Raw genomic sequence first — 16,768 nt, 5'->3', positions numbered from 1 at the left:
GGTGCCCCCCGGTTGCCCCGCTCTTCTTCCTGTGATAATGTCCCTCACAAAAAGAATGAGTGACAGGTGGGACAGTCAGACCCACCCCCTTCTGTGGCAGAGGACAGAATCCAGCTCCAACTGGATCAAACAAGAAAGAGGAATAACTGGCTCATGTAATTGAACACAAAGGGCGCCTTCAGACCTAGCTGGATCCGGGACGCTCTGGGCAGGACCCTCGCCGAGGGCCCACGGGGACCTGAGGTTTGGGTTTGGGTCGTCAGTCTCCCCACCCTGGCACTGGTACCGTCCCCAGCCTGTCGCTGCCGTGTCCAAGCTGAGGCAGCAGTGACCAGAGATGACCAGCCGCCTTTGATGGGCAAGAGGGAGGGGCGCTTATTCCCTGCTGGGGCCCGGAGGCACGGACGTCCCGGAGGAGGGACCCGTGCCCTGAGCGAGGGCCTGATGTCGAGGGCCTCCACGCACAGGGAGGTGGATCCTGACCGTGCAGCTGTCGGGGGGAAGCGGGTTAAGGATGGTGCTGCCATGCCTCTGGGCACCTCTGTGCCACGTTCAGAAAGAGGCCTGCTAGCATCTTGGCTGACGTCGCTGCCTAGGCAACACGGAGCCGCCTGCGTTCATCCGTCACAGAGGCGCCAACCCGCGTCAGGAGTCTCAGCGGCCACTCCAGCAGCCTCTGGTTTGCTCTGTGCCACTGGGGACACCGTGAGACTCAGCGTCCCCTCCTGTGAGATGGGCCAGGGTCACATCACCGAAAGAGTGAGCAGGAAAGCACTTCCTAGCCCGGGACAGTCACCGTGCTTCTCCCCTCACCTGCCCCAACACCACGCCCACCCTGGGCGCCCACATCGTGCCTGTCCCCGCCTCCCTCTCTGGTGAGCGCCGCACTCCCCTTTCAAGAACTGGCTCTGGGGCTTCCCTGGTGGCGCAGTGGTTGAGAATCCGCCCGCCGATGCAGGGGACGCGGGTTCGTGCCCCGGTCCGGGAAGATCCCACGTACCGCAGAGCGGCTGGGCCCGTGAGCCGTGGCCACTGAGCCTGTGGTTCCGGAGCCTGCGCTCCGCAACGGGAGAGGCCGTAACAGTGTGAGGCCTGCGTACCGCAAAAAAAAAAAAAAAAAAAAAAAAAAAAAAGAACTGGCTCTGATGGCACCTCCAGGGGAAGCCTCTCCCCGCTACCTGAGTTCGTTTATCTCTTGAACAGCTGAGAGGACCTCGCCACCTCACTGGGTGGCTGTGATCCGCCTAACAGAGGGAGGGGTCCCTATAAATGAAGGATGGATGGATGAGGAGTTGGGTAGGTAGATGGATGAGGGAGAGAGGACGAAGGGAAGGAGGCAAGAGCTACTCTTTTGTGAGAAAACTTTCAAAGTATGACATAGCACCCAAGCAATTGTAAGCTATTTCTCTGATTTTTTTCATGTCTCCTTGGGTGCAGGTTCTAAGCACGTCCACACAAAACAACAACATCAGCCGTTTGGACGTGCGCTCAGTTCACGTAACGAGCACGGACTGAGTGCGTCCTGCGCACCGGCTCCAGCCTGGCCTCCAGGGGCCCGGGTGTGAGGCCGACCTCGGGGTGCTCTCCAACTCCGAGGAGAGTCAGGCCCATATCTGTTGGGTGATTGTCAAGAGGGGTTGATCCAAGGACGGGGGGCTGTGAGCAGGGCAGATCCATTCTGCGGCGGGGGAGGGGGTCCCCTGGAGGCACCATCACAGCCGGTTCTTGGCCGAGGGAACAGGGGCCCAGCACGAGGTGGGTCCCCAGGCTCTGGCCGGTGTCAGAGCAGGTGAGGGGGAAAGAGCAGGGACTGTCCTGGTCTTGGAACTGCTTTCCCGCTCGCTATTTGGGGCACGTGGCCCTGCCCCATCTCCCAGGAGGGGACACTGAGCCCAGCATGGCACTGGGGCCCCTCCCCTCTCGCCCCTAACCTAGGAGCCTGTTCAGAGGCCCCGATGTGCTCTCCTCGCTCTCCTCCTCCAGACACTTAATCCCTTGAAGGGGTGCCCCAGCTGTGCGCCAAGGAGCTGTTTCCTGCTCTGAGAGGCTCACTCTTGAGGGAGGCCTCTTGGAATAAAAGCCGGCGGGGGAAGGGGAGTTAGCACCTCCACCCCCCAGCTGCACGCCGGCCCTGGGCACGTGGACTGCGGCGCTGACAGAGGTGGAGGCCGGGCGTCCGTCTGGGTGGGAGACAGTGTGACCCCCGAGCCACCTCCCAGCTCTGGTCCTCACCCTCCACTCAGCCCTCACTCATCCTGTCGCCTCTGGGCAGAACAGCCCACCACCTCCTGGAAGCCTCCCTGGTTTCCCCGGCCCTCATTCCCTGAGAAGTTTGTGGCATCACCATGAGGCCTGTCTGGGAGGTACCTGGTCTGTGATGCCTGATGTCAGAGCCCAGGGCCACCAAACGTCTTGTTTTTTAATTGAAGGACAGTTGATTTACCATGTTGTGTTAGTTTGAGGTGTGCAGCAAAGTGATTCCGTTACACACATGTAAAGCCATATATTCTCTTTCATATTCTTTCCCATCGTGGTTTATTACAGGATATCGAATATAATTCCCCATGCCGTGCAGTAGGAACTTGCTGATTATCTATTTTATATACAGTAGTGTGAATCCGTTAATCCCAAACTCCTAATTTATCCCTCCCTCCCTTTCCCCTTTGGTAAGTTTGTTTTCTGTGTCTGTGAGTCTGTTTCTGTTTTGTAAATAAGTTCATTTATACCTTTTTTTTTAAGATTCCACATATAAGTGATATCATATGATATTTGTCTTTCTCTGACTTACTTCACTTAGTATGATCACCTCTAGGCCCATCCATGTTGCTGTAAATGGTATTATTTCATTCTTTTTCATGGCTGAGTAGTATTCCATGTATATATGTACCACATCTTCTTTATGCATCCATCTGTCCATGGACATTTAAGTTGCTTTCATGTCTTGGCTGTTGCATACAGCACTGCTGTGAACAGTGGGGTGCGTGTATCTTTTCGGGTTATGGTTTTCTCCGGATATATGCCCAGGAGTGGGATTGCAGGATCATACAGTAACTCTATTTTTAGTTTTTTTAAGGAACCTCCATACTGTTCTCCATTGGTTGTACCAATTTACATTCTCACCAACAGTGTAGGAGGGTTCCCTTTTCTCCACACCCTCTCCAGCATTTATTGTTTGTAGACTTTTTGATGATGGCCATTCTGACTGCTGTGAGGTGATACCTCACTGTAGTTTTGATTTGCATTTCTCTAATGATTAGCGATGTTGAGCATCTTTTCACGTGCCTCTTGGCCATTTATATGTCTTCTCTGGAGAAATGTCTATTTAGGTCTTCTGTGCATTTTTTTGATTGGGTTGTTTGGTTTTCTGTTACTGAGTTGTGAGCTGTTTGTATATTTTGGAGATTAAGCCCTTGTCGGTCAGTCGCATCATCTGCAAACATTTGCTCGCAGTCTGTAGGTTTCTTTTCATTTTGTTTATCGTTTCCTTTGCTGTGCAAAAGCTAACGTTTGTTTATTTTTGCTTTTATTTCCATTGCCTGGGGAGACTGACCTAAGAAAACATTGCTACGATTTATGTCAGAGAATGGCTTGCCTGTGTTCTCTTCTAGGAGTTTTATGGTGTCATGTCTAAGTCTTCCAGCCATTTTGAGTTTATTTATGTGTATGGTGTGAGAGGGAGTGTTCTAATTTCATTGATTTACACGTGGCTGTCCTGCTTTCCCACGTGGGCTGTGGGTCTGGGAAGGAGAGAGAGATGGAGGGACTCGTGGATGGATGGAGGAGTGGATGAGCGGACGGAGGGAGGCCGGGAGGGAGGGAAGGAGGGTGGCAGTGTGTGGCTGTCTGCTGTCTGTAATTCCAGAGCCCCCTGGGGCTGCTGAGCACATTTCCCTGAATCATGGGGCTCTTCCCTGAACCTCTTAGGGGAGCGGGACTTGGGATCGTTCATTCCTTGGAGGCATTTCAGAAGGTCCCTTTCTGCCCTGGACCCCAGAACCCTCCCCCCCCAATGGTGCCAGTGAGAGGTGGGCTGTGGTCCCAGCAGAGAGCTGCCCGCCAGGCTCGTCCTCCCCTGTCACAGTGGAAACACCTGCGGCCTCTGCTCAGAACAGGGGTGTGGAAAGGCCCCCTCTGCTGACCTGGGGTTGCTGCACCAGTGGGTCCGGGTGAGGCCTGGGTGGAGAAGGGCTGGGAGGCCCCTTCAGTGCCCAGTGAAATTCGCCGTCCCCATCAAGCATCATTTGCCTGTTAAAATTCACACCTGCCTCTGACCGCTAACCACTCCTTCCAGACCGTGTTCAGACACAGTGTGCTGGTGTCTGGGTGCCTGCGGAGAGAGGGGAGGGGGCTTGACTTCCCTTCTCCTGTTTGAATTTCTGGACTGAGGCTGAACTAGACACTGAGGATGCTAAAGACATGAGGTCCCTGCAGACACACATCTGGGGGTCGCCCCTCTTTCCAAACTGTCCACCCCTGGTCTGGCGAACCCAGCACAGCGTGCTGTGTGGTCCAGGCCCCCTTTTCATTCTTTCCACCTCGATCTACACCCGTGGAAGCCCGGCACTGAGATGAAGGCAGAGACCCCGCCACCCACCACAGGTGAGAACTTTCTTCTGCCAGGTCACCTGCCGAGCGCCCTGCGGCCAGCACCCCCGGGCAGGAAGGGGACCCAGCTGAGTGCATCCGGGGAATATATTTCTTTAATGAAAGTATAAACAGCCCGTAAACTAAAACCCAAACTGATGCTCTGTTCCTCCCCCTCATCCCCTTCTAGAAAGTTCAGCAGTATACAGTCATTGTTCAAGCCACAGACATGGAAGGAAACCTGAACTATGGCCTCTCCAACACAGCCACAGCCATCATCACGGTGACGGACGTGAACGACAACCCGCCAGAGTTCACTGCCAGCACGGTGAGCGCACGTCCCCTCGGAGACAGTTCCCGGGCGTTCGGGTTGCTTCTCTCTCTGCTGCCACCTGATGGAAGGAGTTTGAGAGAGGAATAGACAGACAGGCTGTTAACAAAGGCCCCGAGCGGCGGGGGGCTGAGCGGGAGAGGAGCTCCAGGTGTGCGCAGGCCCCAATGCTGAGCACGGGCTGACGCCTGGAGAGGCTCCCAGGACACAGTGAGTTGGACACGCTTCCTGAATCCGGAGGAGTTGACCAGCGGTGTCCGGGCTCCAGGGTCAGCCAGTGTGGGGTGTGAGCATGGCTGCGTGCGAGGCAGACTGTCTGGGGGATGCCTGGGGACGGGGCAGGTCCCTGCGGCAGGACCGTAGCTGGCCTTCCACGGCCCGCCATCAGCGGGGGGGCAGCGGGGCGTGGGGGACACGTTGTACGTCCTGCCCCTTCAGGCACGGCCAGCGGGCTGTGACCAGGCCACGTGCCAGGCTGCCCAGAACCTAAGTGACCACAGGAACGCCCTAGCGGCAGAGCCGAGGGGTCACAGAGCCACGAGTCATGGGTTCCCGGTTCCTCTGAGTTCCAAAGGAGCTGCGTCTTTGGGGCCACGCCCCCCGGAGTGGGGTTGCTGACAGGATGGGAACATATGCCCACCCTGCGGGTGCCCGTCCAGAAATGCGGCAGATGCAGGGGCCAGAGGGGCAGGGGGGAGGGTCAGCGAGGACTCCCAGGGCAGCGCTGGGAGGTGGAGGCCGCCCCCTCTCCCCCCGCAGGGCGTCAGGGTTGCCTTCTCTGAGCCTCCGCCCCGCGGCGCCGAGTGGATGAGAGAGTAACAGCAATAACAGTAACAAAAGACCTGGAGCGCAAGCCAAGCAGTGGGGCTCCCCCCGCTCCCCCAGGCAGCAGCCTGGGCTTGCTGGTCAACCTGTGGCCCCACCAGCCCCATGAGGCTCAGGACCCAGTTACGGAGGAGGACGCTGAGGCTCAGAGAGGCCAAGTCACTTGTCCAGAGCCACTCAGCCCTCTAGTGGAGCAGCTGGGGTTGAGCCCCAGAAGCTGTGCTCTCGCGCCACAGTGGAGTGGGGGTGGGCGGAGGAGACCCCTCATTCTCCCAGTGGGTGGGTCAGCTTGCCGTGAAGGCATCTTGCAGGCCAGAGCCCCTCGCAGGGAGCCCCACCACAGCGTCCTCGCATGCCCTCCTCCTGCTTCCCCACCCCCCCACAGGCTCCAAATTCTGGAGTCCCCAAATCCCACATCCCTGCGGTGAGGCATCTCCGAGTCCCAGGCTCTGTGTCCGGCTGGACCAAGCCAGAGGAGGGCAGCCTCAGCCATGAGGGCACGGCGCCATCTGGTGGGCAGATGGCAGATCGCCCCACAGCGGGAGCAGCTCAGGCCTCTGACCCCTGGTTAGGGTGGGATGGCTTCCATTCTCTTTGCTCTCCACGGCCGGGTGGGCAGTGGCAGGAAGGGCTCAGGAGCAGCGTCCCAGGGAGTCTGGACATGAGGAGAGCAGCTCGTTGTTCGTTGCACCGAGGTCTGACGTGCCGAGGCACAAGTCTTGAGGGAAACCTTCCCCCCGGCCAGCAGCAACCCAGGCCCATCGTCCAAGGTGAGCTTTACCTGTTCTAGGACGTCATATAAACGGGGTCACACGGAACACACGACTCCCTGGAGCCTCCCACCCGGTGGCATAAGGCCTCTGGGATCCTTCTTTGTTGTATTAGTTCAGTCAGATAGGACCCCGCCCATATGGGTTTTTTCTGTTCTCAGCTTGGACCCTTTGGAACTTTTAGGAACAAGTTTTCATTGCCTCACCCGCCTTCGCTTAATCATTATCTATTTCCTTTTTAAAAATTAACTTGAGTATTTGGTTAGGTAATTCACACACACGGTACAGCACCTTAAAAGGTATAAAATGACTTACTTTGAGGAGGAGCCCCTTGTGTTTTCACTCTGACCCTTGCGTTGTTTTTGGTTTTTCCACTTATGATATGTCTTGAAGACCTTTCCATATCCACAGATTCCGAACGGCCTTGGAATTTTTGCAACATGTGTTTAGAAATAATTTCAAGCTCACAGAAAAGTTGCAAGAATAGAAACAGGGAAAAGAATAGCCTCACAGAAGACAAGATGGTGGAGTAGAAGGCCTTGAGCTCAGCTCCCAACACAAAAGCACCACAATCACAACTAACTGCTGAACAGTCAACCGTCAATAGAAAAGAAAGACTGGGGCTTCCCTGGTGGTGCAGTGGTTAAGAATCGCCTGCCAATGCAGGGGACACGGGTTCAAGCCCTGGTCCGGGAAGATCTCACATGTCGCGGAGCAGCTAAGCCCGTGCGCCACAGCTACTGAGCCCACGTGCCACAGCTACTGAAGCCCGGGCTCCGCAACAAGAAGCCACCGCAGTGAGAAGCCCGCGCACCACAACAAAGAGTAGCCCCCGCTCGCCACAACTAGAGAGAGCCCACACGCAGCAATGAAAAGAGCCCAACGCAGCCAAAAATTAAATAAATAAATTTTAAAAAATAGAAAAGACTGGACCCAGCCAAAAGAGATATTTTACATCCAAGGGTATAAAGAAGAAACCACAACAAGATGGTAGGAGGGGCACACTCAGAATATTATCAAATCCCACACCCCCTGAGTGGGCAGTTCACAAACTGGAGAATAATGATATCACAGGAGTTCACCCACAGGAGTGAGAGTTCTGAGCCCCAACTCAGGCTCCCCAGCCTGGGGGTCTGGCATCAGGAGGAGGAGCCCCCAGAGCATTCGGTTTTGAAAGCCAACAGGGCTTGACTACAGGAGCTCCACTGGACTCCACAGGGAAGCAGAGACCCCACTCTTGGAGGATGCACACAGGGTATCCCATGTACTGGGTCCCCAGGGCAAGGGCAGTGACTTCACAGGACACTGGGCTGGATCTACCTGCTGCTCTTGATGGGTCTCCTGGGGAGGCAGGGTGTGGCTGTGGCTCTCCCTGGGGATGCGGACACCGGTGGTGGCGATGTCGGGGAGTGTTCAGCTATGTGAACTGTCGAGGAGGCAGACATCTCACCAGCACCAAGACCCGGCCCCACCCAACAGCCTGCAGGCTCCAGCACCGGGATGCCTCAAGCCAAGCAACCAGCAGGGCAGGAACTCAGCCTCACCCACCAGCAGACAGGCTGCCTAAAGACTTCCTGAGCTGCAGCCACCCCCTAGACACACCCCTTGACACGGCCCTGCCCACCAGAGGGACAAGACCCAGCTCCACCCCCCAGTGGGCAGGCACCAGTCCCTCCCACCAGGAAGCCTGCACAAGCCCCTTAGACCAGCCTCACCCACCACGGGGCAGACACCAGAAGCAAGAGGAAATACAGCCCTGCAGCCTGCGGATGGAAACTGCAATCACAGAAAGTTAGTTAGACAAAATGAGGTGGCAGAGGAATATATCCCAGACGAAGGAACAAGGGAAAACCCCAGAAGAACAACTAAGTGAAGTGGAGATAGGCAATCTACCAGAGAAAGACTTCAGAGTAATGATCGTAAAGATGATCCAAGATCTTGGAAAAAGAATGGATGCACAGAGTGAGAAGATACAAGAAATTTTTAACAAAGATTAGAAAATATAAAGAACAACGAGAGTTGAAGAATATAATAACTGAAATGAAAAATACACTAGAAGGAATCCATAGCCGACTAAATAAGGCAGAAGAATGGATAAGTGAGCTGAAGACAGAATGGAATGGGGGAAATCACCGCTGTGGAACAGGATAAAGAAAAAAGAATGAAAAGAAAGAAGGACAGTTTAAGAGATCTCTGGGACAACATTCAGTGCACCAACATTTGCATTACAGGGGTCCCAGAAGGAGAAAAGAGAGAGAAAGAGCCTGAGAAAATATTTGAAGAGATAATAGCTGAAAATTTCCCTAACATGGGAAGGGAAACAGTCACCCAAGTCAAGGAAGCACCAAGTGTCTGATACAGGATAAACCCAAGAGGAACATGCCAAGACACATAGAAATCAAACTGACAAAAATTAAAGACAAAGAGAAAATATTAAAAGCAACAAATAACATACAAAGGAATCCTCATAAGATTATCAGCTGAGGGCTTCCCTGGTGGCGCAGTGGTTGAGAATCTGCCTGCCAATGCAGAGGAAACGGGTTCAAGCCCTGGTCCGGGAAGATCCCACATGCTGCGGAGCAACTAAGCCCGTGTGCCACAACCACTGAGCCTGCATGCCACAGCTGCTGAAGCCTGTGTGCATGCCTAGAGCCCGTGCTCCAGAACAAGAGAAGCCACCACAATGAGAAGCCTGTGTACCACAACGAAGAGTAGGCCCAGCTCGCCGCAACTAGAGAAAGCCCGCGCGCAGCAACGAAGACCCAACGCAGCCAAAAATAAATAAAATAAATAAATTTATTTTTAAAAAACGATTATCAGCTGATTTTTTTCAGCAGAGACTATGCAGGCCAGAAGGGAGTGGCAGGATATATTTAAAGTGATGAAAGGAAGAAACCTACAACCAAGAATACTCTACCTAGCAAGGCTCTCATTCAGATTTGATGGAGAAATCAAAAGCTTTATAGACAAGCAAAAGCTAAAAGAATTTAGCACCACCAAACCAGCTTTACAACAGACACTAAAGGAACTTCTCTAAGTGGAAAAGAAAAGGCCACAACTAGAAACAAGAAAATGGTGAAATAGGAAAGCTCACCAGTAAAGGCAAACATACAGTAAAGGTAGGAAATCGTCCACACACAAGTATGATATCAACACCAGCAATCGTGAGAAGAGGAGAGTACAAATTCAGGATACTGGAAGTGTGTTTGAAATTAAGAGATCAGCAATGTAAAACAATCATATATTTATATAGACTGCTATATCAAAACCTTATGGTAGCCACAAACCAAAACTCTATAATAGATATACACACAAAAAAGAAAAAGGAATCCAAACACAACACTAAAGATAGTCATCAAATTGTAAGAAGAGAGAACAATAGAGGAAAGGAAGAAAAAAGACCTACAAAAACAAATCCAAAACAATTAACAAAATGCCAATAAGAACATACATGTCAATAATTACCTTAAATGTAAACAGCTTAAATGCTCCAACCAAAAGATGTGGACTGGCTGAATGGATACAAAAACAAGACCCATATATATGCTGTCTACAAGAGACCCACTTCAGACCTAGAGACACATACAGACTGAAAGGGGGTAGAAAAAGGTATTCCATGCAAATGGAAATCAAAAGAAATCTGGAGTAGCAATACTCATATCAGATAAAATAGACTTTAAAATAAAGACTATTACAAGAGACAAAAAGGGACACTACATAATGATCAAGGGGTCGATCCAAGAAGAAGATATAACAGTTGTAAATATATATGCACCTAACACAGGAGCACCTCGATATATAAGGCAAATGTTAACAGATATAAAAGGAGAAAGTGACAGTAAACAAATAATAGTGGGGGACTTAAATGCCCCACTTACATCAATGGACAGATCATCCAGACAGAAAATCAATAAGGAAACACAAGCCTTAAATGATACATTAGACCAGATGCACTTAACTGATATCTATAGAGCATTCTATCCAAAAACAGCAGAATACATGTTCTTTTCAAGTGCACACGGAACATTCTCCAGGATAGATCATGTGCTGGGCCACAAAAGAGAGCCTCAGTAAATTTAGGAAAATTGAAATCATATCAAGCATCTTTTCCAACCACAACACTATGAGATTAGAAATCAACTACAAGGAAAAAAAAAACTGCAAAAAAACCACTTAAGACATGGAGGCTACGCAATATGCTAGTGAACAACCAATGGATCACTGAAGAACTCAAAGAGGAAATCAGAAAATACCTAGAGACAAATGAAAACGAAAACACTATGATCCAAAAGCTATGGAATGCAGCAAAAGCAGTTCTAAGAGGAAAGTTTATAGCAATACAAGCTTACCTCAGGAAAAAAGAAAAATCTCAAATAACCAACCTTACATTAAAGCAACTAAAAATGAAGAACAAACAAAACCTAAAGTTAGTAAAAGGAAAGAAATCAAAGATCAGAGCAGAAATAAATGAAATAGAGACTTAAGAAAACCATTTAAAAAATCAATTAAATTAAAGTTTGAAAAAACTTTAGCAAGACCCATCAAGAAAAAAAGGGAGAGGACTCAAATCAATAAAATCAGAAATGAAAAAGGAGACATTACAACCAACACCACAGAAATACAAAGGACCACAAGAGACTACTACAGGCAACTATATGGCAATAAATTGGACAACCTAGAAGAAATGGACAAATTCTTAGAAAGGTACAATCTCCCAAAACTGAACCAAGAAGAAATAGAAAATATGAAAAGACCAATTACAAGTACTGAAATTGAATCTGTGATTTAAAAACTCCCAACAAACAAAAGTCCAGGACCAGATGGTTTCACAGGTGAATTCTATCAAACATTTAGAAAAGAGTTAACACCTATCCTTCTGAAACTATTCCAAAAAATTGAAGAAGGAACATTTCCAAACTCATTCTATGAGGCCACCATCACTCGGATACCAAAACCAGACAAAAATACTTCAAAAAAAAAAGAAAATTACAGGCCAATATCACTGATGAACACAGACACAAACATCCTCAACAAAACACTAGCAAACCGAATCCAACAATACATTAAAAGGATCATACACCATGATTAAGTGGAATCCATCCCAGGGATGCCAGTATTTTTCAATATCTGCAAATCAATCAGTGTGATACACCACATTAACAAATTGAAGAATAAAAACCATACGATCGTCTCAGTAGATGCAGAAAACACTTCTGATAAAATTCACCCATTTATGATTAAAAAGAAAAAAAAACTGTCCAGAACTTTGTAGGCATAGAGGGAACCTACCTCAACATAATAAAGGCCATATGTGACAAACCCACAGCTAACATCATACTCAATGGTGAAAAGCTGAAAGCATTTCCTCTAAGATCAAGAACAAGACAAGGGGACTTCCCTGGTGGCGCAGTGGTTAAGAATCCACCTGCCAATGCGGGGGACATGAGTTCAAGCCCTGGTCTGGGACTATCCCATATGCCATGGAGCAACTAAGCCCATGTGCCACAACTACTGAGCCCACATGCCACAACTACTGAAGCCCGTGCGCCTAGAGCCTGTGCTCCGCAACAAGAGAAATCACCACAATGAGAAGCCCATGCACCACAGCAAGAGCAGCCCCTGCTCGTGTCAACTAGAGAAACCCCGTGCACAGCAACAAAGACCCAACGCAGCCAAAAATAAAAAATACATAAATTTTAAAAGAACAAGACAAGGATGTCCACTCTCACCACTTTTATTCAACATAGTTTTGGAAGTCCTAGCCACAGCAATTGGAAAAGAAAAAGAAATAAAAGTGATCCAAACTGGAAGAAGCAAAACTGTCACCGTTTTCAGATGACATTACACTATACGTTGAGAGTCCTAAAGATGCTACCAGAAAACTACTAGAGCTCATCAGTGAATCTAGTAAAGTTGCAGGATACAAAATTAATACACAGAAATCTGTTGCACTTCTATACACTAACAACAGAAGATCAGAAACGGAAATTAAGGAAACAATCCCATTTACCATGGCATCAAAAAGAATAAAATACCCAGGAATGAACCTACCTAAGGAGGAAAAAAAAAAAAAAACCTGAAAAACTGTAAGATGCTGATGAAAGCAACTGAAGATGACATAAACAGATGGAAGCATATACCAAGTTCTTGGATTGGGAGAATCAACTTTGTCAAAATGACTATACTACCCAAGGTAATCTACAGACTCAGTGAAATCCCTATCAAATTACCTATGGTATTTTTCACAGAACTAGAACAAAAAGTTTTAAAATTTGTATGAAAACACAGAAGACCCCAAATGGCCAAAGCAATCTTGAGAAAGAAAAACGGAGCTGGAGGAATCAGGCTCCCTGACTTCAGACTATACTACAAAGCTATAGTAATCAAAACAGCATGGTACTTGCACAAAAACAGAAATATAGATCAGTGGAACAGGATAGAAAGCCCACAGATAAACCCACACACCTATGGTCAATTAATCTACGACAAAGGAGACAAGAATATACAATGGAGAAAAGACAGTCTCTTCAATAAGTAGCGCTAGGGAAACTGTACAGCTACATGTAAAAGAATGAAATTAGAACATTCTCTAACACCATACAAAAAATTCAAAATGGATTAAAGACTTCAACATAAGACTGGATACTATAAAACTCCTAGAGGAAAACACAGGGAGGACACCCTTTGACATATCACTGCGGTACATCTTTGGATCCATCTTCCAGAGTAATGAAAACAAAAACAAAAATAAACACATGGGACCTAATTAAACTGAAGAGCTTTTGCGTAGCAAAGGAAACCATAAAGAAAATGAAAAGACAACCTATGGAATGGGAGAAAATATTTTCAAATGAAGTGACTGACAAGGGATTCATCTCCAAAATATACAAACAGCTCATGCAGCTCAATATCAAGAAAACCCAATCAAAAAATGGGTGGAAGACCTAAGTATAAATTTCTCCAAAGAAGACATACAGATGGCAAAAAGGCATGTGAAAAGATGTTCAACATCACTAATTAGAGAAATGCAAATCAAAACTGCAATGAAGTATCACCTCACACCAGTTAGAATGGAAATCATCAGAAAATCTACAAACAACAAATGCTGGAGAAGGTGTGGAGAAAAGGGAACCCTCTTGCACTATTGGTGGGAATGTAAATTGGTGCAGCCACTATGGAGAACAGTATGGAGGTTCCTTAAAAAACTGAATATAGAACTACCATATGATCCAGCAATCCCACTCCTGGGCATATATCTGGAGAAAACCATAATTTGAAAAGATACATGCACCCCAGTGTTCACTGCAGCACCATTTACAATAGCCAAGACATGGCAGCAACCTAAATGTCCATTGACAGATGAATGGATAAAGAAGATATGGTACATATATACAATGGAATATTGCTCAGCTATTTAAAAAAAGAACGAAATAATGTCATTTGCAGCAACATGGATGGACCTAGAGATGATCATACTAAGTGAAGTCAGACAGAGAAAGACAAATATCACATGATATCACTTACATGTGGAAACTAAAAAAATGATACAAATGAACTTATTTACAAAACGGAAACAGACTCGTAGACATAGAAGACAAACTTATGGTTACCAAAGGGCTGGGGGATAATTTAGGAGGTTGGGGTTAACATATACACACTACTATATATACAATAGTTAAAGAACAAGGACCTACCGTATAACACAGGGAACTCTACTCAATATTTTTTTAATAACCTGTATGGGGAAAGAATCTGAAAAAGAATATACATATATACGTGTATCACTGAGTCACGTTGCTGTACACCTGAAACTAACACACATTGTTAAGTCAGCTGTACTCCAATCAAAGCAAACAAACAGAAGAGCCGCGCACACCGACCCCGCCGGCGCCGTGCTGTACGCCTGCTGCCACCTGTAGGTGTAGTGCCCACAGAATTCTTTCTGAGCTGCTTGAGAATCAATAGTATGCACGATGCCCTCACATCTAAAGGCTTCTGCGTGAATTTCCTAAGAAGAGGGTTTTCTCTGTCAGGAAGACAGCTGCTACCCCTTTTTCCACCAGAGACACCTGAGGCTCAAAGGGGTAATTCCGGGCTACCCGAGGTCACACAGTGAGACAGAGTCCAAGCCACATCTCCCGCTTCCTCGGGCCCACCTTCACACCACACCTCTGTCCTTCAAGACCGCAAATGTGTCTCCCGTCCCCTTCTGAGATGGAGCAGCCCTGCCTTCCCGGGTTTCCGCAGCTCCAGAGAGGGGCCCCGAGGCTGCCCTGACATCCGAGCTCCCGCAGGGCAGGTCCACGGGGGACCACTTCCGCCCACTGTCCCGAGCCCTGATCTGGCTTTGATGAGCCCTGGTCAGCCCAGATCTGACCCTCGTGTGGCTCCTCCTGCTTCTATCCTGAACCTCGTCTGCCCTTCCGCACGCCAGCCACCCTGCAAACACCCGCTGATCCCCTAGAAAGGCCGGCTCCTCGGGGCTTTCGGAACGGCCGCCTCTTCCCAGGGTCGCCCCTGCCCCTCCTCCCCCGCAGTCGGCCTCAGCCAGGCCCGGGCCCCAGAGGCCAGGAGAGCACGCAGAGGCCCAGCCTGCGTTCAGTCAGGGCTGTGGGGCGGCGGCGGCGATGTGTGTGGATTGGCGTGGCTGGGGCAGCTAATGTCCCGGGGTCACACGTTACGACATGTCTGTGCCCCTCGGGACGGGTGGCAGGCAGGGCCCCAGGACACCGTCTGCTAGGCTCAGTGGGGGTGGGCAGGCGAAGGCCCGGGGCTGGCCGCACCCCCCGCACAGCCTGGCTAATTTTATCGAGCTTAATCAAGAACCATCAGCAGAAGCTGAAGAGATGGGGGGGGGGGGCGGTGCATGATCCGATTCCTATTCTTAAATGTTAATTAGAAGTCATTCTCCCTTCGCCTGCTCCGAGCCTGCGCTCCGCTTGCTGCCAAGACGAGGCTGTCCGGCCGTCAGAGGGCCCACTGACCTCAGCACCCCTGCAGGGTGAGGCGGGCCCACCGGGGTAGGGCCGAGGCCCCCAGGACACAGCCGCAGGCCCGACCCAAGGGCCTCTCTCTGCCTCGTCCTCAGGTCCTGGAGCAAAGCCCTGAGAGCCAGCCACACACAAGCCCACAGGAGGGTCTCCTGGAGTCGGGAAGCCCTCTCCCGCCCCCCACCCCCGGGTCACTCCCAGCTTTGTGCCCTTAGGCTGAGAGTCGGACCTCTCTGAGCACCAGAACATTCTCCCCTCTTGACGCGTAAGTGTTACACGGCTCAAGGGGAAGCTGGGAGCATCCGCTCATCTACGGGGAAGCTCGTTCTCTGTCCTAAGAACGCCGCGGGTGGTACCTGAGCCCCATCGCAGGGGCACGGACTGGGCGGCGGAGCAGACAGGGTCCCGGCTCTGCCTTCAGCGGGTGAGGGCTTCACGGTGGAGGCACCAAAACATTCATTCCAAGTCGCTTCCTCACCTGTTAAGAAAGGGAGGGTGGGAGTCCGTGAGGTACATCGCGCTGCAGTTCAAGACTGCGCGTGATGGGACGTGTTTGTCTTTACTGTGTATTTGACGGGATGTGACCTGTTCCCCGTTGCAAGGCAAGCGTGAATAAAATTAGGCTAAATATTTTTTTTCTTAAAAGGGGTGAGATCGTGGTGGGTCCCCTCCCAGGGTCCTCTGAAGACAGAGGGAAGGACAAGCACCCAGTAGCCCTCCTTTCTGGAAAGGGGGTGACCAAGCCTGTCCGTGAGCGGAAAAGCGGGGGAGGCGCTTCGGGGCCCTCTCCCTGAGCTGGCGTCCCGAGGGCCACGTCCCGGGCGTCACCCACCTGTCCTCACAGCAGCACCACGAGGAGGGGACGAGGCTCCAGCGTCAGCAGCCGGGCCCCGGGCCCCAGGCTCCTCCCTGTGGGTAGAGGAGGGTGGACGTCAGCCGCCAGGTCCCCCGTTATATGAGCCACTGGTCCCACCCGTCAGATTCTGATTCCGAACTCAGAAGCCGACAGAAATCGTCACCGTTTGACTGGAGAGGAAACTCAACTTCAAAAGCTAAAATCGCGGGAACGTTGTGCCACTACCACCTCCCGCTCCCCTGCACCCATGGGTGCCTCGGCACCCATCCCTAGGCCAGAGCCCCCGGGGCCTGGCACTGCTGAAAGAGGGAAAGAGGAGAGGAGCTCACAAGTGCCTTGGGCTGTGAGGGAGAGAAGGAGGGGAGGCTTAGAAATTCGGACTGCAAATGATAAAGAAACTAAAAACAAAACA

At 50.2% G+C, this 16,768-nt stretch overlaps 1 protein-coding gene and 1 long non-coding RNA gene across 2 annotated transcripts in view; one reads left to right on the top strand and one right to left on the bottom strand.

The window, feature by feature from the left end:
• The window catches only part of CDH4 (cadherin 4), a 560,279-nt gene that overhangs the window by 523,318 nt on the left and 20,193 nt on the right, over positions 1-16,768 (top strand). Inside the window, exon 8 of the mRNA XM_059036614.2 lies at positions 4,775-4,912. Coding sequence (XP_058892597.1) covers positions 4,775-4,912 — 138 coding nt within the window. The remainder of the gene's footprint in view (positions 1-4,774; positions 4,913-16,768) is intronic.
• On the bottom strand, positions 4,741-16,408 carry LOC136792475 (uncharacterized). The gene is made up of 3 exons (XR_010836305.1): positions 16,333-16,408; positions 15,857-15,978; positions 4,741-4,976 (listed from the first exon to the last, which is right to left on the bottom strand). It is a non-coding gene; the product is annotated as an uncharacterized lncRNA (long non-coding RNA).

The sequence above is a fragment of the Kogia breviceps genome, chromosome 14 (genome assembly GCF_026419965.1).
Source record: "Kogia breviceps isolate mKogBre1 chromosome 14, mKogBre1 haplotype 1, whole genome shotgun sequence".
Classification (NCBI taxonomy): domain Eukaryota; kingdom Metazoa; phylum Chordata; class Mammalia; order Artiodactyla; family Physeteridae; genus Kogia; species Kogia breviceps.
This window is presented reverse-complemented; position numbering and strand designations above follow the sequence as displayed.